At 36.0% G+C, this 27108-nt stretch overlaps 1 protein-coding gene across 1 annotated transcript in view; it reads right to left on the bottom strand.

The window, feature by feature from the left end:
• Positions 1–955: 955 nt before the first annotated feature.
• The window catches only part of SEC23A (SEC23 homolog A, COPII component), a 55404-nt gene continuing 29251 nt past the window's right edge, over positions 956–27108 (bottom strand). Inside the window, exons 13-19 of the mRNA XM_024762064.1 lie at positions 26310–26463; positions 19497–19574; positions 16890–17051; positions 14405–14491; positions 13094–13249; positions 11348–11413; positions 956–2365 (exon numbers count right to left, since the gene is read on the bottom strand). Coding sequence (XP_024617832.1) covers positions 2276–2365; positions 11348–11413; positions 13094–13249; positions 14405–14491; positions 16890–17051; positions 19497–19574; positions 26310–26463 — 793 coding nt within the window. The 3' untranslated portion in view covers positions 956–2275. The remainder of the gene's footprint in view (positions 2366–11347; positions 11414–13093; positions 13250–14404; positions 14492–16889; positions 17052–19496; positions 19575–26309; positions 26464–27108) is intronic.

The raw sequence follows: 27108 nt of genomic DNA, 5'->3' as shown, positions 1-27108 counted from the left end.
TACTAAAGATGTTGAGGAGAGTAAGAGTTGAAAATGATTCCTTAGTTTCTGGTCTGGACTGGAAAACAAGCACATTCCTTAGATGCAGTCTGGGCTAGGGAATATGAGAGGGAAGTTTACCAAGTGGAGAACTGGATAGAGGAAGTATCAGATCATTTTTGGAATCAGCCAATAAAAGCATAAATTTATTCTGTTACAACAAAATATAAGTGTGCATAGATGAGATCTAAAGTCATTTTTAGAGATAAAGCCACTAGGGGTAAGTAGGTTCAAGAATGAATTCCCTAATAGTTCTGGACACACCAAAGCTTCTCAGTGCTGCTAGTGATTTAGCAAATATTTGTTATCCACTCTAAGTTCATTAAAAGGGTTAAACATTTCTTCCTTCAAGTCTATTTAAATAGCTAGCAATTTAGTAATAGCTAAATTATACACAAAAATTATCCAGGGTGACTTCTTTCAAATGGTAAGCTAAAAGGGTATGATGATATATTTGTTCATTCTTATCCCTTAAATACAGAGATACTTTAGTACCTTCGGCTGTAACTGATTTAGAAGTAGAGGAAAGTTTAGGAGTAAGTAGCGGCTCATCACTCAGGAGAAGAAAAAACAACCCATTCTTAAAGGATATAAGTTAAGGGCCCAGGCAAGCTAAACATGTATCATCATCACAGGGATTTTCCTCAGTTCCTTATAGCAAAAACAAATAACTATTTGGGAGATGAAAATGCTCTAAAATTGATTGTGGTTATGGCTACACAACTCCATGAATATTCTAAAAACCACTGAGCTTTACACTTCAAATGGGTGAATTGTGTAATATGTGAATTAAACCTCAATAAAGCTGTTATTTTTTAAAATGAGTAACTTTTTAATCCACTAATATCAAGTTTTATAAATGCTTTAATTTTACATTAGGCTTTTCAGGCTTACTAGGTTTCAAAATAAGCAGGAAAACAGAGAAAAAGTATATTTTATTGGTATTTAGACCTAGCACAGTTCAATTCAAATAAAATGGAACAGAGCAACTTATTTACTCCAATTGAATATAACATATAAATAATTTTTTTAAGTTTCTGTCTATTTTACCATCAGATGATAGTGTTCATGCAAGTACAATCATGACACTGTCCTTCCAGGCCCATATCATAGCACCACCTTTTATTTGCAGTACTTGATGTAAATTTCATTGTCAAACATATCTGGCTTTAGCAATGTAAACATTTGCTACAAGTAAACTTTAAGAGGTAAAAGTGAATGATACTAATGAATAAATCAAAATAGAACTGAGCGTCAAATGATAAAATTCAACAGAATATTAGATAATACTGTTTCAATAAGAACTACAGCTTAATAAAGTTCACAAAATGGAAGCAAAAACCAAAAGTAGTGTGTAAACTCCCAAAATAGTTTAAAATACTGGAGGATATAATGTAAAATTTACCTCAGAAAAACAAAGGGAAACAAAACCATGCAGTGAATGCCAAATTTGGTTTAGAAGTTACAGAAGTCCTTTTACTGCAAAGCCTTTCTAAAATGTACTGTGCCAAACTGTTTATTTTCTATCTCCCTTTATAAAAAAATTATCACTTTTAATCACATAGTTGAATACTTTGTGGGAATTTCACATATGTTGCCAACTGTGGAATTGTTACCCAAAAACTTTCATCTCTAAACTATTTTTTCAAATGACCAACATTAAATTATCTTCATAAAAATTACCATATATAAAGTCAAATAATTCCTAAACAAATCATCATAAAAATAAATCCGCCTTCACAGAGTAAATACAGAAATAGTATATACGTAAGTGCTGAAAATCACAGAAAAATATTCAATGAATAGGCAAAAATTCTCACATTTATCATTACTGTTGATGATTTGGTTTACTTTTTGGTTAAAATTAAGAAACAAGTTTTCAAAAGGTCAAAACATTCAGTGCCACTTTGAATTTGTCTGCAACATACAAATGAGTTATATCTCTGTAGTACAAGGCAGACTCTATTTTTACTTTTTAACATAACTTATAAAGACCTCAAATTTCTAAAACCAGTTATAATACTGTGACAAGCAAAACAAATTTGTTCTTATTGCTCTTATATTCTAGCTTAATCTACAAACATGAACATTTTTCCATTTGTTGTCTCAAACCATACTAATAGAGAGTCTAGAGAGATCTCTCTGTTGGTTTCCACAGATTAACTGAAAAAAGGGGGAGACAAAGAAACTGAAATATTATTTCATCTTCTTAAGTGTTCTTAATATGTTTAGCACATCAAGCAGCACTTGACACAGCAAGTTTCTTTAAGTGATCCATAAACACTTGTAAACTAACATCATCTGTGAGAATAGGTGCTCCAGACTCCTAGAGGAAAAGAAAGATATTTTCTATGATTAAAACACAGGAGATGATACCTTAAAGTACATAAACAAATGTTAAAAAAATAGACAAGGAAATCATTTTAAGCAGAATAATGTCTATGCTCCCTGTTGTATAATAAAGAATCTGCTGGCCTTTGTCCCAGATTCCTGTCCCAGACTCCTGAGAGGGAAACTACATCCTTAGAATTTCCTGAAAGTAGTATATGTTATTCATGAGCCCCTCAGATCACACCTGAGTTTATGCTATGAGATGAGATGACTCAGGATAGGGACCAGTCACCAGAAAGATCAACCATGTAATTAGATGCCTGCGCTTTAAGAGAGCCTGACCTCCAGGGAGGAAGAGATGCAGGGCTAGAGATTCAATCAATCATGCCTAAGAGAAACAAAAGCAAAAACAAAAAAACCACTGGATACCAAAGCCCAGCAGAGCTTCCTGTTTGAGGAATACATCAATGTGCTGCAAGGGTGATACACCCTGATTCCATGGGAAAAGGGCACAGAAGCTCTGTATCTGGGACCCTCCCAGACCTTGCTGTCTCTTCATTTAGCTGGACCTAACTTGTAACTTTTATACTAAAACTGTAATCATAAATATAGTGCTTTCCTGAGTTCTGTGAGTTGTTCTAGGGAATTACCAAACCTGGGGAGGGGGGTTATGGGAACCCACCCCCCACCCACTCTACCCACCCACTGCCCACCCCAGCACCCTCCCTTTCTCACCACCCCCCCACACACACGGATTTGTAGCCAGTTGGTCAGAAGTGTGGGTAACCTGGGATTCGACTTTCGGCTGGCATCTGAAGTCGGGGCAGTCTCGTGGACCATGTCCTTTAACTTTTTGAGTCTGCACTAACCCCATGTGGTCAGAGTCAGATTCGTACCGCAGTTTACCAATTGGCCTTACATTAGCTCCATAAAAGTGTTCATTTGTCTTGAATGTATTGGTGTTTTTATCACTACTAAGAAATACGTCTCCCTTATTGCTGCCTGTTTACTAAAATAAAATTCCACTCACACATTTTAGCAGAACCGCCAGATGGAAGGAAGAGAATTTATATCATTTTTAAAATAAACTATACTTATATATTTTCATTCAAGTAATTTTAATTGATTTCTGTGAGTTCTAAGTAATTAACAAGGGTTAGGGAAAATTCCTAACTTCTATTTTAATAAAAACTGTGTTGATTACCTTAGTAATCCAATCCACTAATAATGAAATTTTATTGTAGCAAGAAAGTTTTTCTAGAATATTTTATATCTGGATTTTTTTTTTTTTTTTTGCGGTATGCGGGCCTCTCACTATTGTGGCCTCTCCTGTTGCGGAGCACAGGCTCCGGACGCGCAGGCTCAGCGGCCATGGCTCACGGGCCCAGCCACTGCACGGCATGTGGGATCTTCCCAGACCGAGGCACGAACCTGTGTCCCCTGCATCGGCAGGCGGACTCTCAACCACTGCGCCACCAGGGAAGCCCTCTATGTCTGGATTTTTAAAGTTTTCACCTGATATCCAGTTTCTTACTTATCAGTATATATAAAATACCTAAAACAAGGAAATTAAGTAATTTTCAGAGGATACCAGCAAGTTAGTGGCAAATATGAGCTCTGACTTTATAGGTCTTGTGGTTCTAGGCTGGCATAGCCACAGATATGCCATAACCTCTCCTGAATAATGGAAAATCAATTTTATTATGTGTTTTCATATGTGAATTTATAAGAACTTGAAAAACTTGATAATGAAGGGAGACAACAGCACTGGAATTAAGAGCTCCGAGTTTGGAGCCTGACTGCCGAGCTCACATCCTGGCTCTGCCACTTACTTAACCTCTCTGAATCTTAGTTTCCTCATTTGTAAAATACAGATAATAACAGAACCTATTTCACATGGTTGCTATAATGATTAAATGAGTTAAACTTTGTAAAGCAAACACAATACCTGACACACACAGTAGGCATATAACATTATTATTATTATACCTGAATTTTTTCCATTTTACACATTTTCCACCTCAATTCACCCAATCCCAGATCTATTTCTCCTAGCCAAGACAAAATATATATGGATTTTCTAATTCATATACTGTGATCTTATTTGAAGTGATTAATACTAATGCTCAGCTCAATTTTATCAAAAATTTGCAGTTGATTGATCTCAACTTTACAACTGCACTCTTTTTCTCTTTAAAATATATTCAGGATTAAGCAAAAGGTTCCAAGCTTTATATCATTTAGTATATGAAGCACTATAGCAACAGAAACCTCCAGCACCCTGTCACAGAAGCAGTGTTGCAGTGGTGCCCTCTTCAGGCCATCCGTGGATAATACTTACACTGGGTACTCGACTTCTGACAAAAAGAAAACTAAGGTATTAAATTCCATAATTTTTAGTAAAATGCTTGGCTACCATGTTAACGCCCTAAATTTCAATCATCAATTTAGCTTAATGGTTAAAAATTCTGATTCTGGGGTTAGAACGACCTAGGTTCAAATCCAGACCCTGTCACAGTTTAGCTGTGTGATTTGAGGTAAGTTAACTTAATCTATATAAGCCTCAATTTCCTCTTCTGAACAATAGGATTAATAGTACTCACCTCACAGGAGTGTTTTAACAAATAGAAGTGTATGAAAATCTTAGCATAATGACTAAAACACAGTACAGACTCAGCTTATTAGCTATTATTATCTATAAAAATATTAACATAATTTCTCTTATAAAAATCATAGGTCAAAAAAGACCTTAGGGCTCTTGGTTTCTTTCTTACTTCTAATTAACATATTTATTTAATTTTGACATTTCAAACAGCATTACAGGAAAGGGATGTTTTCAAATTTAACAAAATATAAAGACTGAGAAACACTGATTTAAATATGTCAGACCAAAATTTCATTGTTTTTAGACACATGAACAAGTTTAATACAAATGAAAGATTTTTCAAATAGTTTGGAAACAATCTTAAAGAAATGGTCTAAGTAAAATCCTATAGAAATTTTTTTGTTTTGTTTTTGTAAGAATCTATTCATAAAAGATAGGATCAAATGTCAGCTTCCCCCAAAGGTGTAACTGTAACTAATTCCTAAATTTTGCTAAATCAAATGCATTTCTGGGGGCCTTCCCTGGCGGTCCAATGGTTAAGACTTCGCACTTCCAATGCAGGGGGAGCAGGTTCAATCCCTGCTTGGGGAACTAAGACCCCACATGATGTGTGGTGTGGAGTGGCCAAAAAATTACAAAAATTTTTAAAGTGCATTCCTGGAAAAGATGATTATATTTTCTAAAATGCAATAATGAGAAGAAACCCAAACTGTCTTCAACTGCCTCTTTGAGGAAAACACTTTATAAAAAATCTAAGGAGAGACAGACTTGATAACAATGTAATTAAAACCCCTATATAGTATAAGGACATAATTTTAACTTAATGACTATAAATATTTAAACAACTTTTTATCAAATCAATAAAAAGAATTCACTTAATAACAAGTAAGTACACTTAAGTTTCTCCAAAGGTGATGGCTTTCAAAATTGAGTACTGAATAGATGAATGGGTGGATGGATAAACAAATGAGTGAATCAGATAAACAAGATGCAGGTTTATTCCTTTGCCTGGGATTTCCTTCTCCATCATATTCATCCAATGAAATAATCTCCATCTTTCAGGGTCTGGCTTAAGTGTTAGGGCTCTTATTCATGTCTCTAATGCCCCTACTTCCAAGCAGTAATAATTAAACTTCAGTTTAAAATAGGTTTTCTTTCCTATCTTAAATATCTTTAAAGAGTCTTTTTTCCAGTGATAAAAAGGAAAACTAATAACTAATATTTACTGAGTATTACTGGGCATATCAAGTATGTGTCATCAAACTCTGTAACAGACAAGGAAGAGAAGGCATAGGAAGTTTAGTAACCTGCAGAGTTTTCAATTACCAGCCCAGAATGATGCCTCTCCATGTTTAACAGCTCAACAAGTTCTTTACTTTATATGTCTTCCATCTACATCTCCATGCTGTAATTTAAACCTCCCCAAACAAGGAACAAGCCATTATTTCCATGAACTAAACCATGTTTTTTTAATGCAGAAATTCAGCCACAAAGAGATAGGTTTTATTTGGTCTTCATAATGTGAGCTCACAACATTTTGTTAATTGAATTATGTGTATGGCAACAATCATCTGGAGGGGAGCAACACTACCCCCTTTAGAAAAGGATTTGTGTACCCTCCCCACAAACCCTAGTCTGCCATAGCCCGCTGCCTCCAGGTATTGCTTTTTGACACTGAGAGTCAAGTTTTCTTATATGCAGTCAGGTTCACCTGGTCCCTAGGGGCATGTGATATGTGACCCCTGACAAGTACTATTTTAAAGTATCCTTCAATTCTTTAACCTCCCCTTCATATTGATTATTCACCATTTCCATTAACTCTATGAACTTTATTTATTGGTGCTACTTTTCTATATTCTTGTAATTTTTTTTTCTTAAATAAGTTCTTCTTAAGTTGTGGGATCCAGAACCAAAACCAATACTCAGTTAACTAGAGTTAAGTATAATGGAAAGTATGATTCATGGTACATCCTGTACTCCGAACTTCCACATCACAGTAATATTTGGCTTTTTGTTCCCCCAGCAACTGGAAGAGGGTGAGGGGTGATATTGAGAGTCTATACGTATATGTATTATACGGGCACAAATTTTTCTCACATGTGCTATGTGTACCCTTTGAACGCCTTCCAAGAGTAAGTTCCTTTCTTTGCTGTAAAAAACTCCTCACCTTTCAGGACTTTTAGATTGTGAATTCAATTTATTTATCTATATCACGAAAGCTTCTTAACTCCTAAAACATCTCTCTGTTCTCCTGTCCAGATCTATTATAGTCAATATATGCTATGTTTAAGGTACTGTGGAAAGTCAAAGATGAAAATGACACAGTTATCACCCTTAAGTAATTTATAATCTAACAGGAGAAATAAGTGTCATCAGAAATAGATGAAAAAAGGGGCTGGGGATGAAGCGCCAGGGATATTACACAATATCCAGTCATGCAATCACAGAAAAGGTTTCATGGAGTCAGTAAACTTTGCACTGAGCCTTGAGGGATGGCTATGATGTGTTACAAGTGGTGATAGGGACAAGTCACATGCTCAGTGTATTCAGAGTGGAGTAAGAAGTCCAGTTTGGTTAAAAAGACTAAAGAGTGGCTAAAAAGACTAAAGAGTAGCTAAAAGTGGACAAAGCTATTTGGAGCATACCACAAAGGACCCTCAATAGCAATATAGAACTTCTATGTAACTTAGTAGGGGGTTATTAAAGATTTCTAGGCAGTGCTTTGACTTAGAACGGCTTTAGGGAGACCACTCTGGCCAGTGCCAAAATGGAAGAAAAGGCTGAAGCCCCAAGAGCAGGTAATTCCAACAGTCTATGTGAATAGTAACAAGGGCCTGACTTCGATTAGGACAAGGAAAGGAGGGAATGGACAGGGAAAATAAGTCAGTAATTAGGGGCAGAAGGGAGAAGATATAAATGACTAAAGTTCCAAGCCCTGGGAATTGAGAGAACAGTGGGGCCCTCTATAAAAATAGGAAAGTCAGTCAGTACAAGATAGTGTGAAAGAGTTCAAGTTGGGGCATGCTGCTTATGAAATGTCTACAGAAAACTCCAGTGCTGTGCAGCAGGCAGTTATAGAAATTCCAGTCTACAGGTCACTGTGAAGCCAAACCAAAGATGGAGATTTACAAGTTAGCCTCAGATGAAAGATGAAGCCATAGGAGTGGATACAATCACCCAGAGAAACAGTGAATGTACAGAATTCAAGGCAAACTTTTTTTTTTTTTTTTGCGGTACGCAGGCCTCTCACTGTTGTGGCCTCTCCCATTGCGGAGCACAGGCTCCGGACGCGCAGGCTCAGTAGCCATGGCTCATGGGCCCAGCCACTCCACAGCATGTGGGATCTTCCCGGACCGGGGCACGAACCCGTGTCCCCTGCATCGGCAGGCCAACTCTCAACCAGTGTGCCACCAGGGAAGCCCAAGGCAAACTTTTGAGGCACCTCTATATTCAAAGGAAAAGGACCTTAATCCCAATTACTGCTTCGTTGCTCTTCTAACCAGCCTGGACCCCACAGTCAGTTATCTAACATCGTTCTCAATTATTCTACTCCCTTTGCTGTGTCCATCTTTCTTACCTCCAGTCCTAAATTAGCCCCAATGCAATGTCTGAATTACAAAGCATGGCTAGAGAACATTACAGAAGCATGCTCAAGAAACTGTTAGTAAATAAAATGGACCCTCACCATGCTGTAAAAGTCTTTTATTCATCTTCTGTTGCTTTCTTATATTCCCTATAGCTGTTTTTAATCTTTTCTATTTTCTAGTTCTTAACCCCAGCATTTCTCTCTCTTAGCAAATAATCTTTTACTGAAAAGAAACAGGCTTATCCAATGTGAGTTTTCTCTCCACCTCAAAATCTTTCTCTGTCGTCACCCTTCTTCTCACCCTTTGCTTTTGCAGAAAGAAATGTTCTGCCTCCTTACCAATGCTTAACCACCACACAATGCGTGTGATCACACTGTCTCCTTTTGAGGATCGTAAACATCTATACACTGTTCTTCTGTGTCTCCCCTACATTAGCTCCTTACACTTGGTCCACAAATAAATTATGTGCCCTTACTGTAATAACAATCATCCTACTCTTCACTCAGGCTAAATTTGCAGAAGAATCATTTATACACACACACACACACACACACACACAAAGCATCATTTACACTTATGACCTCCACTTCTTTACCACCTACTAATTCCTTACAATCTATCTGCTACTCAACCACTATATTAAAACTGCTTACCAAGGGCCACAAATAACCTCCTAATCATCAAATCAAGTGTCTGCAGCACCTCAATATTTGCTACTCCCTTCTTCTTCCTTCTATAACGTCCTCCCTCATCATTTAGGATGTGGTATTCTTCTAATTTTCCTTCCACTTCTCTGATTATTTATAAAATATTCCTACCACTTGTACTTCCTCAAGGTTTTATCTCATCCTTGTTTTGCCTCTCTATTCTCTCCTTGGACAAGAATCCACTGTGATGACTTTAAGTATCACTTGTCTATGAATCCTTGCCCTGATCACCAAACCCAAATTCTCAACAATCTGCTCAATTTGGGCATCTAGATGGTATCTCAAACTCAAAGTCTAAACCCAAACATTTTCAGGAATTCCCTGGTGGTCCAGTGGTTAGCACGCTGCGCTCTCACTGCCAAGGGACAGGATTCAATCCTTGGTCAGGGAACTAAGATCCCACAAAAAATGTGGCAAAAAAATAAAATAAAACAAAAAATAAAAAATAAATAAAATCAAACATTTTCTTTCCACCCTCCCACTTACTGGCACATGTTCTCCTCAGTTACCCAGGCTCAAAACCCCGTATTACCTTGTTCTCCCTCAACTATTTATTTTTCAGAAATTCAAACCTAGAGAAAAGTACAATGAACAAACACCCACATACTCTAAACATAAAATCACCGATTAACATTTGCCACATTTTCTTTATGTTTCTATATATTTTTCCTTTTCTTTTTCTTCTTGTTAAATAATTTCTGCAAGTTGAAGACATCATGATATTTTACCCCTAAACACTTCAGGATATATCTCTCAAGATCGAGGACAATCTCCTACATAACCACAACACCATTATCACACTCAAGAAATTTAATAATATTATACTAGTATCTGACATATAGTCCACATTCAAATATCACAAATCATCCCAATTATGTTCTTTATAAGCTGTTCTCTCTCTCTAATCCAGAATTCAGTCAGAATTCACATTTTGCATACAGCTGTCTTGCCCCGGAGTAAGTTTTCCTTTCCTGCAACTTCTAATCAAATCTCACCGACTCTACTTTTGAAATATCGCTCAGATCTACTCTTTTTCACCATCTGGTCTTCTTTCCCTCTCACTTGGATTACTTCGATAGATACAGTTTCAACCTACACACTGCTCCCAATTAATCTTAAGATTCGACTGTATTATCTAAGACTCAAATTTGCCCCTCTGTCCAAAAACCTTCAGTAACATTCCATTACTTAGCAAATAAAGACTCAGCTCCTCAGTCCTCAGCCTGGCATTCAAGAGCCTCCACAATTTGGCTGCACAATATATTGCCAATTTATAGTTCTACTATTCATACCTACGTGTACCCTTTACCTTACTCCATACTGTCCTCTACCTAGAATTCCCTTCCTCATACAATTTCTACTTACTGGATTAATAACCACTCTAAAAGGAAATGTCTCTTTTTCTGAGCTCTATTCTGACACCCTCTCCTGCTGCCACCATGTGACCTCTTCCACTCCTCCTCGTCTATCCCCCTGTAATACTTTAAATCTTCCTAAAAGCACATAGCCCACTCTGCCTTGTACTTTAACTACTTAGGTATGTATTTTATTTCTAATACTAGACTACAAGCTCTTCAAAGGCAGGGATGATCACTGTGGATCTTAAAGTACCAATACAGAGTCATGAAGATTGGAACACTTGATAAATGTTGATATATTGTATCAAGAGTTAGGACTCCCACCAAATTAAAATATATTAATAATGATTTCCAGGCTTCCAGCCTCTCCTGCTCAACCACAATCCCTGACCACTCCCAGCTTACTGTGGCCTTTTATAGTTCATAGCCTAGCATTAAACTTGAATCATCACCTCCTATCTCATATTATACACTTTATTGCTTTTTGTCTCAAGGGTAAATTGTTAAGCTTGAAATATGAAGGGGTTCTATCTATTTGATATAATCACTTTTTTATTTTCTGTGGTGCCACCAAATGCTAATTCTATTTTCGACTCTTATTTTTTTATTACTTTTCCAACAGACATTACCAAATACATAGGAAAAAATGTAGCATTCACTAAAACAACAAACTATAATAACACAAAGAAATAATTTCCAACATCTGCTATTTACACTTACCTGTCCCCAGGCATACATATTATTATGAGTCTGTGAAGGGTTGACTTTCGAAAGCAGGAAACGCGCCTTAAAAGCAAAGAAGAAATAATATTATCCATCAAAAATAGATTTGGTCAATATAGGCTAAACAAATGTATTATACTATCTAAACTCAATTTTATTTAATATGTTTTGGTCAAATTAACTTTATTAAAATGCAACTTTAAAAAAATGAACTAAAGTTTGAAATATATAGGCCACTATATGTCACACATAAATAATAAATGTAACCTCTTCTCGCCAAATCATACATACATAATAACATTCATAGCAACAAATACAAATTGTTGAGTCCAAAACTCAGCATTATAAAGATTATGTCTGCAACAATTATGACAAGGTTACTGTGACATTTACCAAATACCTGGTCTGAAATGTCATCAGAGGTTGGAAGTTCCCAAAAATGATAAAAATAAAAGCCATGAAAACCTATACATGTTCTTTTACTTTAAACAATGACTCTCAAACTTTTTTAAACTGTAGGCTATTCCATGAGAGCACATACCCAACATTTTACCCATCTATCCACTATGCCTTATCATCATTAAATAATAACCAGAATAAAAGAGGAAGACAGCACTACATGCGGTGAAACATCAATGAGAGAACCAGTCATAAATTGTTATTACATGTTGGAAGAACAAGGACAGTCCTGCCTTTTGAAATTTAGTACCATATAAAATCTTTTTCTACTCTCAAAGTAGAAACACAAGAGCACTGGCTCAAGAGTCAGACGTCTGGATTCAAATCCCAGTTCCTCCATTTACTATGTTTCCTTGGCCACAAGTATCCTAAGTGTCAGTTTTATTATCTGTAAAATGGAGGTAACAATAGGACTGCTATGAGAATCAAATGAGAGAAGGTATGTAAAGTGCTAACTATCAGCTTTGCAAATTCTCAATACAGGGTAGCTTCTATTATAGTAAAACCCTAATAATAATTGCTATCATTTCTGAATAATAGTTACTGATATTTATTACCTACTATGTAATACTGTGCTAGGCACTAGGGATACATTAATAAACAAAGCAATATCTGTGCTTTTAAGGAACAAGTGAAACAAACTTATAATAATCTATAATTAATTTATATAACTCTAATAAGAATTACAAGGGAGCAGTAAAAGTGTTTTAAGAGTGTATGTTAAGGGATCCTGAGTCTTCTGTAAGGCCCAAAAGGGCTATGTGTATATGTACATGTATCTTATTTAATCCTCATAATTCTAAAAATTACACACCTTTTTACAATGCCATAATGCTTTCCTATTATATTTCCTAGAAAATTGAAATGACAGAATGAGGAAAACAGAAGAACATTATGTTACCACAAACTTCGTATTCATAGACTTTACCGTAAGTAAACAGATTTAAGAAAAGTACACTAAATTATTTCCCAAGTTGTTCATATCTTCTTGCTCAACTAAAGCTTGCATACCACCATAATGCCATCCTGGCTCCTTACCAGAGCTGGGCTGGAGGAAGAAGATGGGATAAACCACCAGCTTTAGACAGCTAGTCAATAATCTTACTGCTCTGCTCTCAAAGCTAAAGCAAAAAGCAAGCATACCTTCCCCTGGAAACCATCTGCCCATCTCCTTCCTTTATGTGCCTGGTGAAGCAGTCTATTCAAATTAACGTCAGAAGGCAAGTAGGATCAACTCGTAAAACCAGCAACAAACAAACACACAAACAAATTAACAGTATTTACCTGACTGCCCCCATGTTCAGTGTCAATGTATCTCGGCATTGGAAATCTGGAGTGAAGGATCTCCTGTGCATCATCCACTGGGGCTTGCAGAAGGTGGCGGAAATTTTCATATTCTGGCATGTCCTGGTATCCCAACTTACGCCACTGAGCTATGGTCTAATTTTACAACAGTTAAAAAATTATGACTTTTTTTCTTGCCTAACCAAAAACTTTAAGAGATTTTTTTTCAAATGAAGCAATCTTCAGAAAATAAGAAAATTATAGAACATTATCCTATTTATTTTTTTTGAGTTACAAATTTTTTTAAGTTACAAATCCTAATTTCAGTATTCTTGAGTAAACAGATGCAAAATTAGGATATTTCTTCTCCTTTAAAAGTAAAAAGAAATAATAATTCAGCCAGAACAATTGTAAAATGCTATACTTATCATATTAATGTTAGCTAAAAGCTATCTACCTAAGTTTATGATAAATAAGGGGGATTTTCACTACAAAAGATTTCCTAGAGACTTCAAAATTAATGACCTACTATTATGAAGTCTGTACCAATGGAGTTACATTCTCCCAAGATACATAAACATAAAAACTTTAATAATAATAGCAATAATATTATAAAAATAATATACCTGTAAAAGAGCATCTGAATCAATTCTTTTATTAAGGAAAATGACTCCAAAAACCATGTAATTAAATCATCCACAACTTTAAACCTGGCTTGATTTCTAAGTTAACTGAATCAATTAACTGAATCAATCAATGTATACTCTATATTGCTTTATATCTCCATATTTAACAGAGAAACAGTCATCTGCATTTCTGATTTCTCATTTAAGCACATTAATGAGCTACTGAAGAAACAAAAGTACAAAAAGACAAAAGATATAAGCAAAAAACCTAGCTCTGTCATATCATAGACATTACTCTTAAAAGGTAAACAGCACTAGTAACTGGTATCAATTAAAAATAATAATCAATAGGTCTTTAAAAGTCCTGGATAATATCACTTAAAGTAATATTTTGAATAAGGTCTTCACCATTACAGTGCAAATCTAAAATCATTTACAATTAAAACACTGGAAAAATATATCTGCTGAAGTTACTAGAATACTAGACTATAAGCTTGAGTGTAGGTTTGTGAAAAAAAGAGATCTGTATCTCTCAAAGAATCTAGATTTACACATATCTTATAAAAGTGGAAATAAAGCTTATCATAGAGGAAACACTAGTCATATAGTAAAGGGGAAAAGCTTCTATGAATAAAAGGACTTTATTGAACCTACGTGCTTAGCTTTAAATGCTATGGACTCTTACCTCACCATGATAAATCAAAATCTGGAAAAATGTGTCCATGAGGAGAATACGATCTGCAAGAATGCTGCTGCTATCAAGAAGAACCGGCTGACACAAAGAAAACAATGGAAGAGGAAACAGGAAAACATAATTAAAAACATAAAACTGATCTTTCTAGGACACTTTAAATTTTTTAATTTATTACCTTATTACATAAAACCTCTTAGTATTATGAATTCTCAAAGTATATTTCAATTTAACTTTCTGAGGAATCTCTAAACTGAAGTAACAATTGAAAAATAGAGTCCAGTCAAGAGGAAAGAGTCTAACTGATAGTGGTACCACTGAGTGAGAGGGGAAAGGCTTGGGAAAGAACAAATTTGGAGATGGAAAAATAGTACTGAATATGAAATAGAAGGAAGTGGCCTGAACTTGGGTATCACATGCACAAAGATGGTAATTAAAGCTATATGGTGAGACTGCACCACTTAGAGAAAGGGAAGCTAGAGAAGAAGTCAGAGATTGAGCCCGGAGCACGCCAACACTTAGAGGTCGGAAAGGGAGAAACCAGCAGGGAGAGACTGAGAAGGAACAGGCAGTGAGGAGGAGGAAAACCAGTAGGTGTTGTAGGTGTCAGAGAAGCCTAGAGCAAAAGGTTTTCAAGGAAAATCCTCAAGGTAAATATTGTTGAGAGTTCCGGCAAGATGAAGGCTTTGGTGACCTTCATAAGAGTTGTTTCAGTATAATTTTGGGACAAGAGGAGTTCCCTGGTTGCCTGGTGGTTAGCATCCTGAACTTTCACTGCTGTGGCCTGGGTTCAATCCCTGGTCAGGAAACTGAGATATCGCAAGCTGCACGGTGCGGCCAAATAAAAAAAATTTAAAAATTAGGGACAAGACTTTGACTAATATAGGTTGAGAAAAGAATGTGATGTGGGAACATATAGAAAAGTAACTTTCTGCATTTAGCTGTGACTGGGACCAGAGAAATGTGGTGGCAATTAGAGAAAATGTGAAGTCCAGGGGCTTTTTGTTTAACACAAGCGCTATTAAGGTTTCTATGTTAATGAGAATGATCCTGATGAGAGAAAGTGATGATGCAGAAGAGAAAGAGGATAACTTCAAAAGCAAAGTCTTAAGAAAGGAAGCTAATGGGATTCATGGATTAAACAGAGAGTTTGAAATTTGATAGGAGTAGGCAGTGGGATTCCAATTTTCTTCTAAACAGTTTTCTACATTTTCCGGATGTCTACAATTTACATATATTACTATGATAACAAGAAAAAAAGTTACTTCTAAAACTTTTTTCCTGATTCAAAGAACTACAAAACCAAACATAGACCAACATATTAAAAATGCATTTTCTAGAAAAGTAGAAACTATGACAAATTACTTTAAAAATTATAGTAACAAAATACAACATTTTAAGGGACTTCCCTGGTGGCGCAGTGGTTAAGAATCCACCTGCCAATGCAGGGGACACAGGCTCAAGCCCTGGTCCGGGAAGATCCCACATGCCATGGAACAACTAAGCTCATGTGCCACAACTACTGAGCCTGTGCTCTACAGCCCATGAGCCACAATTACTAAGTTTGTGTGCCACAACTATTGAAGCCCAGGCGCCTAGAGCCCGTGCTCGGCAACAAGAGAAGCCACCGCAATGAGAAGCCCGTGCACCACAACGAAAAGTAGCCCCCGCTCGCCACAACTAGAGAAAGCCTGGGTGCAGCAACAAAGACCCAACGCAGCCAAAAACAAATAAATAAAAAATAAATTAATTAATTTTAAAAAATACAACATTTTACCCACTATTTTTTACAAAACAGTGAATAAAGGCATCATTAGAGATCATTTATCAGTAGATATTATAAATATTCTCTTTATAATAACCTTTCCTAAAGTATTATTTTCATACTTTTAAGTAGTGTAACAGATAATTTTAACCTTAGAACGGAAAAACTATTTAATAATAGGTTAAAATAAGTGTGACAGTTTTCTAAGAAGGCAAAATGGATGATTTTATCACTTTTTTAAGTATATCTTTATAATTAACTGTATCTTTTGTTCCATAAAGACTATAGGAGAATGAGACTATATTAAAACAAGAAGTTCTGTTTAGACAGAATGCCCTAATTGTCAGACACTAAACTCTGGAATACAGTTTCTAGAATCATCACTACCTCTAGACATTGTTAAAGACATAAGAATAATCATGAGCCCTATAGGATTTAATCAACTAAACGACTAGACAAAATGATCTTTAAAAAGTCTCTTCTACCTCATTGTTGTTTTATTTTTTAATGATTTCCTAATACAGCCTAGCATTGTATATAGCATGTAGTAAGCACTCATAAATATTTTTAAGTGAATATATGAATAACTTAAGATAACACTTGAATTAAATTCTTGTATTTAATAACTATATTTAAAGAAAAACCTAGTTGTTTTATTTTTTTAATAGCACACATCACAGTAACAAAACCAATTTCTTTTTCTGTCCCTCTTACCTCTGGTGGTCCACTAAAAGAATATGCATACAGAATAGGCTGAATCATGATTAGAGACTGGGTCAAATCTTGACGCATAAAATGGTGACGATAATATGAACTCTCATCAGGACTATTGTTAAACACTTGCAAGAAAGGAGATCTTCTTAAATGAAACATAAACTATAAGATAAAACATGTGAGATAGCTTTTACTGATTTTAATATTACAACAGAAGTTTACTACTACAAAAGCATTTGATTACAACCATTAACACAATAAAACAACACCTTACAATAAGAACATTCTAAATTGTATTTCTCAGAAAGAATCTTACTCATGATATTTATCAGTTACTTAAAAATATAATTCAACAACAACTTAAAAATTAAAGCAAAAAAGATGACTCAAAAGGAAAACAAGAATAGGGACAAAATCCCCTCGCTCAGATCTAAGTTATTAGAGACTGATGCTAGGTGATGCATTAGCAGCAACCTTTGTTTTTATTCTTCATCTCTCTGTCCACATCTCTGAGCCTTTTTATTTCTATTCATTACCACCACCAAAAGACTCTAAGAGAACATAAAAATAGATTAACAGATAGATCCCCAAAACTAAACTGGTTTAAAAAAAAAGGACATATATATCCACTTATTTCTTAATATTTAAGGTCTCCTTTATCCTTAAGAAACATTCTCTAGACTTTGTTTCATAATTTCTTTCTCCTTTCATTTTCTCCCCTTCTACCTACTCCTCATGTGAAAGAGATCAAAAAGGGGGTGAATTAGGCCTGAATGAAGGACAGCTACACTTTCCTTTGACACCAGGGGTCTTTGATATAATCAATAGGATCTGTTCCAAAATACTCCCATTTGTCTTTTAGTTACTTCTCTCAACTTCCTTCAGCCCTCAGGTCTCAAGTGCCTACATGCTGCCCTGCCTGGGACTCATTCCACAGCTCTCTCCCAACACATGCCACTCATTGAAATTCTTATTCCTGTTCCTTTTTTCAGTGATCCATAATTCATTGAGAGGCTCTCTCATCCCTTACCACTTCAATCATTCTTGTTTACTTACAAAAATGTATAATTGGTAAATCTAGGGGTAAATATTTTATAAATGAAGACCTCCCTTAGATTTAGTTTATGTCACCTTTTAGAAGATCATAAGGCTTTGAAAACCCAAAGAAAAAAGCACTTCTGGGTCCTCTGGCTCTCTACTTTCAATGAGAGGAAAAGATGGGATGCCCAGATCTCTTGGAAGATCCAAAAGCCCAAAGAGAAGGCTTGGAGAGGGAGAGAAGAGAAAGTAAGGAAAGTGTGGAGAATTTAGTCAAATACTTAGACTAATGCCCTCAATTCCCTTTCCTATTAGTTTCTCTATGAAGATGAGGCCTGAGAATTCCCAAAACACAAAGGGTTGCCTCCCTTAAGACAAATAGACCCTGCCTATTCCTAGCTCCCCAAAACCTCAATCAGAGATTTAGGAAAGTCTCCCCCTATAAACATGGAGCTTCTAGGTTACAGATTACTAAAAGATTTTCAAAAAATAAGTATAGCTCTTATACTTCAACTTAATAAAGTTGAAGCTTTAAACAAATTCTTTGTGAGCAAAAATTTGAATTTCCACATCTCAATATTAATCATCCTTCCAGACTGAGCTAAAACAAAACACTACCTCTTCTATAAAGATATATCAGGGCTTCCCTGGTGGCGCAGTGATTGAGAGTCCGCCTGCCGATGCAGGGGACTCGGGTTCGTGCCCCGGTCTGGGAAGATCCCACATGCTGCGGAGCGGCTGGGCCCGTGAGCCTGCGCGTCCGGAGCCTGTGCTCCGCAACGGGAGAGGCCACAACAGTGAGAGGCCCGCGTACCGCCAAAAAAAAAAAAAAAAAGATATATCAAATCATCCATTTGGAAGGATTCTTTAAAGTTTCCTTTAAATGTTATATATCTCTCATAGTATTTCTCACTTTCTTTTCTGTGTTGTTTATGTATATTTCATATCTCACCCTTCAGAATGAAAGCTCCTTGAAAGTGGGATCCATGTCAGCCATCTTTATTCTCCTAAATTCCTTGCACATAGTATATACTCAGTTGAATAAATATTATCTCTATTACTCATCATATAAACAACCTAGACTTTTAAAAATATCTATCGAAACAACAGATAGACTCCACTACCCAAGTGGAAAAGGTTCTGTAAGATAAATTAAATTAGCTTCTTTTCTACTTACCTGGGATGTCCCCATAAAGTTGTTCTCAGGCAATGAGACCATGCTATAAGACTAGCTGATTTGTAAAATTACTTCCTTTTGGTACTACTGTAATTAGTTAGATCCCTTATATCAGATGGAAAGCTAATCTGCTTCACACCTAATTCTACTCCACAGTAGGGTTCCAGTGTAAATTTCTACTCAACACAAATAAATGCTATCTGCAAGGCCATCATAAAAGTACTACATACTTTTCACTAGCTGTTCAAGCATAATACTAATTTCTTAACTATCTCAAAACTTAAAACCTAACCAAAAGAATGACCCTATAAAATGAGTAATAAAAGACAACAGGAAAAGTGAAAGCCAATGCTCCTGTCAACACTAAGAACACGGACCTTTTATCTACTTACCTGTGGATAAAGGGAGAAAGTTTCTGAAAATCTGAAGGAACTTGGATCATCTTTGTGATACTCTCCAAATTTCTGACACTAAATAAAATAAAACATGTTAGTAATATATTCCCTGGCACAGAGCTAAAACTTTGTCTATGCATACTCTATTTTTTTGAATGTTTGTCACTTTTAATTCAGCAACTATGAACAATCATAAACAATTCTGTTTAAAAAAAGAATTTCCAAATCTGTTCTGTATGATAACACACAAAATTGCTTGGGACACAAATTAAAGAGAGCAAATATGTCCCATCAGCTGCATACTCTATTTTTAAAGTTATTGCTCTTTAGGAGGCAAGATACTTGATACAGGATAAAACTGGAATATTACTTATAGACTTATCAAGAGAATGATTACAACCAGAGACATAAACTTGCATTTTGGAAACAAATAATACATTGCTCCAATGCAAAACAACTCATCTTAAAATGTTTGAATTTTTTTAACTAAGTGTCTCTGATAGCAAATAAAGAACTCTTGGATGATGGCCAGAAGAGCTCAACAGGCACCCCCTAAGACTCTACTTAAAAAAGACAATAGTCTACTGACAGAAAGATGCACTATCAAAATACCATAGTGGCTCCAAAGGCAAACTGATGCTATAAAATTGGGTACACTAGAAAAAAGACCAAAAAGAAAGAACTGTTGAAGAAAATCAAGATCAACAGGTAAACCGGTGAAGAAGAAATGCAAAGGCAGAAAGTGGAAGGAAATCAAGGAGACACATACTCTAGCAACAGAGAAGTAAATCCTCTATGATAATGTGACAAAAGGCACCTAAATAACTGAGATAATCCACATGAGAAAGTGCTTAGCACAATGACTGACACTAAGCACTCAATAAATGTTAGCTTCCTCTTGTTCTTGAGCAAAGTCTCTGACCTGAAAAGTTTTTATAGTACTTATGCAACTGGTCTACTTCCTGGCAACGTTTATCGGTACTTAAATATGATCAAGGGCAAAAATAATAAGCAAAAAATAACAAAAGGTTCACTGTTGCGAGTAGTACAGGACTTTTACAGCCTAAAATGTTCAACTAAATAATTTATGTAGTTATCTGTGCCTTAAAGAGCACATACGAAGGCCTAATTGGTTTGATCACATTTTTTGGCTTCCAGGAAAAATCATTTCAGAACCACAGTTATCCAAAGGATAGAAAAGCTATAGTTGTAGCACTAATCCTCAGAACATAGATCTTGGTATGTGGGAATAAGAATGTTTCTGTCTTCAAAGCCCCCTAATAACACTTCACTGACGAAACTTATGGAGTTGGATAATAATCTTCACTGTCCAGTATGAAAGCCACTAGCTATAATCCAATTTAAATTAATTAAATTGTATTAAAATCCAGTTCCTCAGTTGCACTAGCCATATTTCAAGTGCTCAAGAGCCACATATGGGTAGTAGTTCCATAATGGACAGTGCCGAACACAGAACATTTCCACCACTGTAGAAAGTTCTCTTGGACAGTGCTGATCTAGAATATAAAATACACTTGAGATCTAGAATATCAAACACATTGAAAAGATTTTGTGGAAAAGCCAATATGTCACACATTATCTGATTTGATTATAAATAAGATTGGTAACTTTTTCATATGTTTATTGGTCACTTGCATTCCTTATTTTGCTAATTCCTTGCTCATCACCTTTGCTCATCTTTTGCCCAAATACTACTGATTCGTAACAGCTCTTGTATATGAAAATTTTCACATTCTGTCATACATATGACAAATGTTGGCATGAAATTCTGCTAATAGTATTTTTACCACACAGACTTTTGTCTCATTTTAATGCAATAAAATCTTTTAATATTTTTATTTAATGGCTCCTGATTTTACCTCTCATGTTTAAAACCCTTCTGCATCCAGAGGCTAAATACATATTCACCTATTTTTTGATAAATATCATCTATACTCTACCAAAGATAACAATATAAATTTTGTATAATATACACATACATAAACTTCTAATCTTTGGGTTACTTCTTTTTTTTTTTTTTTTTTTTTGCGGTACGTGGGCCTCTCACTGCTGTGGCCTCTCCCGTTGCAGAGCACAGGCTCCGGACGCACAGGCTCAGCGGCCATGGCTCACGGGCCCAGCCGCTCCGCGGCACGTGGGATCCTCCCGGACCAAGGCACGAACCCACGCCCCCTGCATCGGCAGGTGGACTCCCAACCGCTGCGCCACCAGGGAAGCCCTGGGTTACTTCTTAAAATTTCTTTGAACACTTATCAAATGCCCCAGCATTAATTACTGGAATCATGAGTAGTAGTCCTTATTTACAACCCAACCAAAACACTAATACAAATGAGAAAAAAGATTGAAGCATAAAGGAGGTATATCAAAGATCCACCGTTCGAGTTATTTAGAAGTAATAAGATTGGGCAGATAAAGCATCAGTAATACAATTTCTTGAGGAAAATAACAACACTTGCAAGAAGTTTAGTCATGTCTTCAATTCAGCAATTAGTTATGCATAAAGCCATCCACATAAATGGGCCCAAAGGGTCAAAGCATAACCTCTATAAGAAAATGGTAGGGCTTCCCTGGTGGCGCAGTGGTTAAGAGTCCACCTGCTGATGCAGCGGACACAGGTTCGTGCCCCGGTCCGGGAAGATCCCACATGCCGCGGAGTGGCTAGGCCCGTGAGCCATGGCCGCTGAGCCTGCGTGTCTGGAGCCTGTGCTCCGCAATGGGAGAGGCCACAACAGTGAGAGGCCCGCATACCGCAAAAAAAAAAAAAAAAAGAAAATGGTAATGACAAAAGTGGTCCTCCTGAAAAACAGCACAACTGAAGTGCCTGGTCCCACTGGTATAGCAAGAAGAAAACCTAGCTGTGATAAAATTTGCAAGGAAAGCCCCAAGAGTCTTAAACAAGAGAGATTTCCTGGGAATGAAATTTCCTGAGAAATGATTTCCTGAGAGATGAACTGTTTATCCATCGTAGCTAGCAGCACAGCTGAAAGGAGTAGTTAGTGGGTAAACCAAAGGTCAAAGATGAAAAAAATCAAATAGTAATTTTAAGTTATAAGAAGATGTCATTCAGTAGAAAAGGTCAGGAGCCAAAAAGGTAAGGAAGGAACAGATCCATGAAGCCAGACACAAGATGGACCCAAACAAGAGTCTGATAATGGAAGCAGCATATATCATGTGTTATACCAATATCTTAAGTGATTCTGATCGAGGAGAATGAAAGCTTATATTAAAGCTGTCAGAAGCAAATGTGGTACCAGCACCAATCTGGCCATATGATGCTCATTAGCTACAAAATAGTTTTTAAAAAGATGTTTATTTCTGTTTTTATTTCTTCTATTTTATCTATTTTAATTGAGGTATAGTGGCTTTACAATGTTGTGTTAGTTTCTGCTGTACAACAAAGTGAATCAGCTATATGTATACATATATCCCCTTCCTCTTAGATCTCCCTCCCACGCTGCCGCCATCCCACTCATCTAGGTCACCACAGAGCACCGAGCTGAGCTCCCTGCGCTATACAGCAGGTTCCCACTGGCTTATTTTTAATTAAAATGACTCTTAGTCATCAAGAAAAAAAGAAAACAGTTATATTCACTATACCAAATTGAGGTAAGAAGTTTATTAGCATAATTTCACAGGTTTTTCATTAGGAAAAAAATTAGAAAAGTGTAGTACCTAAGAGGTATTAATCCTTTCTCTGTTCGTGTTGCTATCATTGTTATAGCTGAAAATTCAGCAATAGGGAATCAGTACAAAAAATGAGGCTAGGGACTTCCCTAGTGGCACAGTGGTAAGGAATCCGCCTGCCAATGCAGGGGACATGGGTTCGATCTCTGGTCCAGGAAGTTCCCACATGCCGCGGAGCAACTAAGCCTTTGCACCACAACTACTGAGCCTGCGCTCTAGAGCCCGAGAGGCCACAACTACTGAGCCCACGAGCTCCAACTACTGAAGCCCATGCACTCTAGAGCCCATGCTACGCAATGAGAGAAGCCACCACAATAAGAAGCTCGCGCCCCACAACGAAGAGTAGCCCCCGCTCTCCGCAACTAGAGAAAGCCCGCGCACAGCAACGAAGACCCAACACAGCCAAAAATAAATAAAATTTTAAAAAATTAAAAAATGAGGCTACACTATGTTAGCTACTTAGAATAGCTTCTATAACTAAGGTTCATCTGTCATCACCTGAAACTTCACTTCAATTGTACACTAATTTGATTCAATCAATTAAAGAAAAGAATGTAAAAACCATATTCCCACCACTTTTACCATATATTAGTCACTAGGGTTTCTATAAGAAACTGTGATCTTCTTAAAAATTATTTTTTGAACTTTGCACACCATATGATGCCAGCCACAGTGATGCAGTTTTCAAGTTATCCTGTTAGCAGTTTCATTGCAGATCTTTTAGTCTCACGTGGCAGTAGGACTATATTCATTTGGATAACTCCATTCTCAGTTTTTGACACAAGACAATGGGGGATCATGGATAATTGATGAAAGCTGTTTTGCAAAGAAAGCACGGCAATAGTCTGATGATATCAGCCTTTCCCTCGGAAACTACCTCCACCAATCCCCTCTTACACACAGTTGCCAGCTGACTCATGGAACAGACAAGCTATACTGCTGTGACAGACGAGCAGAGTATAATTTTCATTATGTCATGACTCGCCTGTCCTCTACCCTCAACTTGCTGCTGTTGTAAATGGTGCAAACTGCAGGATATGTAGCTTAGAATTGAATTATATTGTGAGATTTTTTATCATTTTGTACTTTTTGCAACTGTCTCATTCAGTTATTTACAAGACCAAGTCTATGTTATATTTTATTAGCATTTGTGTTTTACAGGCATTCAAACAATATGGCAATTTTTGAAGCTGAGGTGTGAGAAGAGAAAGATTCTAGACAGAAGCCTACAGAGAATTCCGAAGAATTACAATCTTCTGAGCCATTTCACTAAACCCATACAACAGAACACAGAAAAGGTCCATCTTCACACTGAAAGCTACTTACCAGTGGGTTTTATGTGGGGCTGATAAGCCAAGTTGTACTATCCAATTTTGTGTCATGTCATAACCTACAAATGTAGTAATAGCTCCAGCAAAATGGAAAAAGTACTTTACTACAAATCATAACCATTTGACAAAGGTGCTGATTACTTCAAACAGCTTTTAGACTCTCAAAACAATAAAGCATTTGTTAAAACAAAGTCACAATCAGTGAAAAGGCTCAGGAAGCAAGATAGTTCAGAGCAAACTTTATTATCTAGAAAAGGAAAAGTCATATAGTTGATGAGTGCTAACAATGACATGTAAAATTACAGTAAGTAAAATGCTAGGACAAGATGAAGTCTGAGAAATTGAAAAGGTTCCATCTTAAAACAATATAACAAGTGGATACATTCATGACATGTTACATGATGCTGAAGAGTTTTGTGTAAATTAGCTGAAAAATAACAGCTTCTCCATTCAGGTTGATGAGTCAACAGATTTCACCAATGTCATGTCAAGTTGCTAAATAATAGTGAAATTCAAGAGAACTTTTCTGCTGCCCTAAACAAGCAAAGGTCAAAATATATTTAATGTTTTGATCTTCTTATATGGAAACAAAAGTCCACCTTGGAGGAACTATGTTGACATTTGTACTGACGGTGCCCAATCAGTGGTTGACTCCAAGAGAGATTTTATGCCTATTGTTAAAAAAAGACAGGCTGATGTCGTCATAAGACTGCTTTATTCACAAAAAGGTGCTAGTGTAAAAACACCCTCAGAAATGAAAGAATAAAAGCTCTGGATGATGCTACAAAAAATGGCTAACTTTATTAAACAAAGACTAGTTCCCTCGATAATGTTTTAAAAACTGTGTGAAAATCTAGACAAAGGGCACAAAAGCCTCCTGCTACAAACAGAAATTTGATAGCTTAACAGAGAGAGTTCTCAACAGGCTGTTTGAGCTGAAGGGTGAACTGAAGAGGTACTTCCAAGGAAATTATAGGCCAGAATTTGCTGAGTGAAAATGAAGCATTAAGAACAGAACTTGGGACTTCCCTGGTGGCACAGTGCATAAGACTCTGAGCTCCCAATGCAGGGGGCCTGGGTTCAATCCCTGGTCAGGGAATGAGATTCCACATGCATACCACAACTAAGAGTTCGCATGCCACAACTAAGAAGCCCACGTGCTGCAACTAAGACCTAGTGCAACCAAATAAATAAATAAATAAATATTTTCTAAAAAAAAAGAACAGAACTAAGCATTCTAGGTCATAATGAAAGTAATGGGCTCCTGACATGTTAAAAGCTCAAGTAAATCATCATAATCAATAACTTTACTAACATACACTTTGGTAATCTAGATCCAGATAAAAAAGACTTGCCTACATTTTTATATGTTAATGTGTATAATTTTTATACCCTAATTAATTTCTCTTAAAATTTCCATTAAAATGAAAATAGAAAATTTAAACCACAGCAATGAAGGAAAATATGCAAAAAAGGAGTAAAAACAGATATAGTAATTTAGGATTAAATTGGGAATTAATTTCATATCAGCCCCCCAAAATAATAACAATAATAGGTTACATAATTGTCACTCTTTTATTTTAAGGAAAAAAGGCATTTTCGTTTACTGGAAGAGATAAATTAACTCTGCTATTCATTACTATGCCTTTCTCAGCAACTTTATTAGGAGTTCCTCATACAGACTTTCATTTACGCTGTCAAGTACCATGAAAGAAAATAATTGACTACAAATAAATGCGTATGGATTCAGAAAAGTATGATGTTTACTTCTTACCAGTCGAATGAGCTGTCTGTCTAGCCATCTAAGCACATCTGGACCTTCTTCTGTTTCTGCTCTATATATTGCCAGCCGAGCCATAAGAATGGCAGCTGCCTCCTGGTCAAAAGATGCAGCAATGTTTTGGATTTGAGTTTGAGCATCTGCCCAGCTAAAGACAAGAAGAAGAAAGCAAGAAGTGCTGCTAAATTATTATATTCATGATATCATAGTTGGCTGTCACACAGATTTAAATTTAAAACATACAGAAAATTACTTCAATATTTCAAAATTCCAATATTACCTAGAAAAATTCGCTTTAAAAAAATCACTAGTAGTAGTTTCAGTATAGTACTCACTGTTTTTCAGAAAAATATATCCAAACCTAATAAAATTCTCTAAAATAACTGTAAAGGTCGATTTCCAAACATATTCCTTACAACAATAAGATTTTTACATGTAACAATGTGTGTGCATATGCACATAGATATACAAGTTGGTATATCAGACGTTAAAAATTCACTTCTTCAATTTTATAAAAGCAAAAATATGGAAATAGAAAAATAAAGTTTTCTCCCAGACTAAGTAATTGTCATTTACTAAACTGGAAAATGAATAAACTATCAGAATATTTTCTCATTGGTTTTTAATTCAATTATTAGTGATAAAAATTAGATAATTAAAATTAATATTATTATTTTTACATCTTCATTGGAGTATAATTGCTTTACAATGGTGTGTTAGTTTCTGCTTTATAACAAAGTGAATCAGTTATACATATACATATGTTCCCATATCTCTTCCCTCCTGTGTCTCC

This window comes from Neophocaena asiaeorientalis, unplaced genomic scaffold (assembly GCF_003031525.2).
Source record: "Neophocaena asiaeorientalis asiaeorientalis breed wild unplaced genomic scaffold, Neophocaena_asiaeorientalis_V1.1 scaffold190, whole genome shotgun sequence".
In the NCBI taxonomy this organism is placed as follows: Eukaryota; Metazoa; Chordata; class Mammalia; order Artiodactyla; family Phocoenidae; genus Neophocaena; species Neophocaena asiaeorientalis.
The sequence above is the reverse complement of the archived record's forward strand: the minus strand, read 5'-3'. Positions and strand labels throughout refer to the sequence as shown.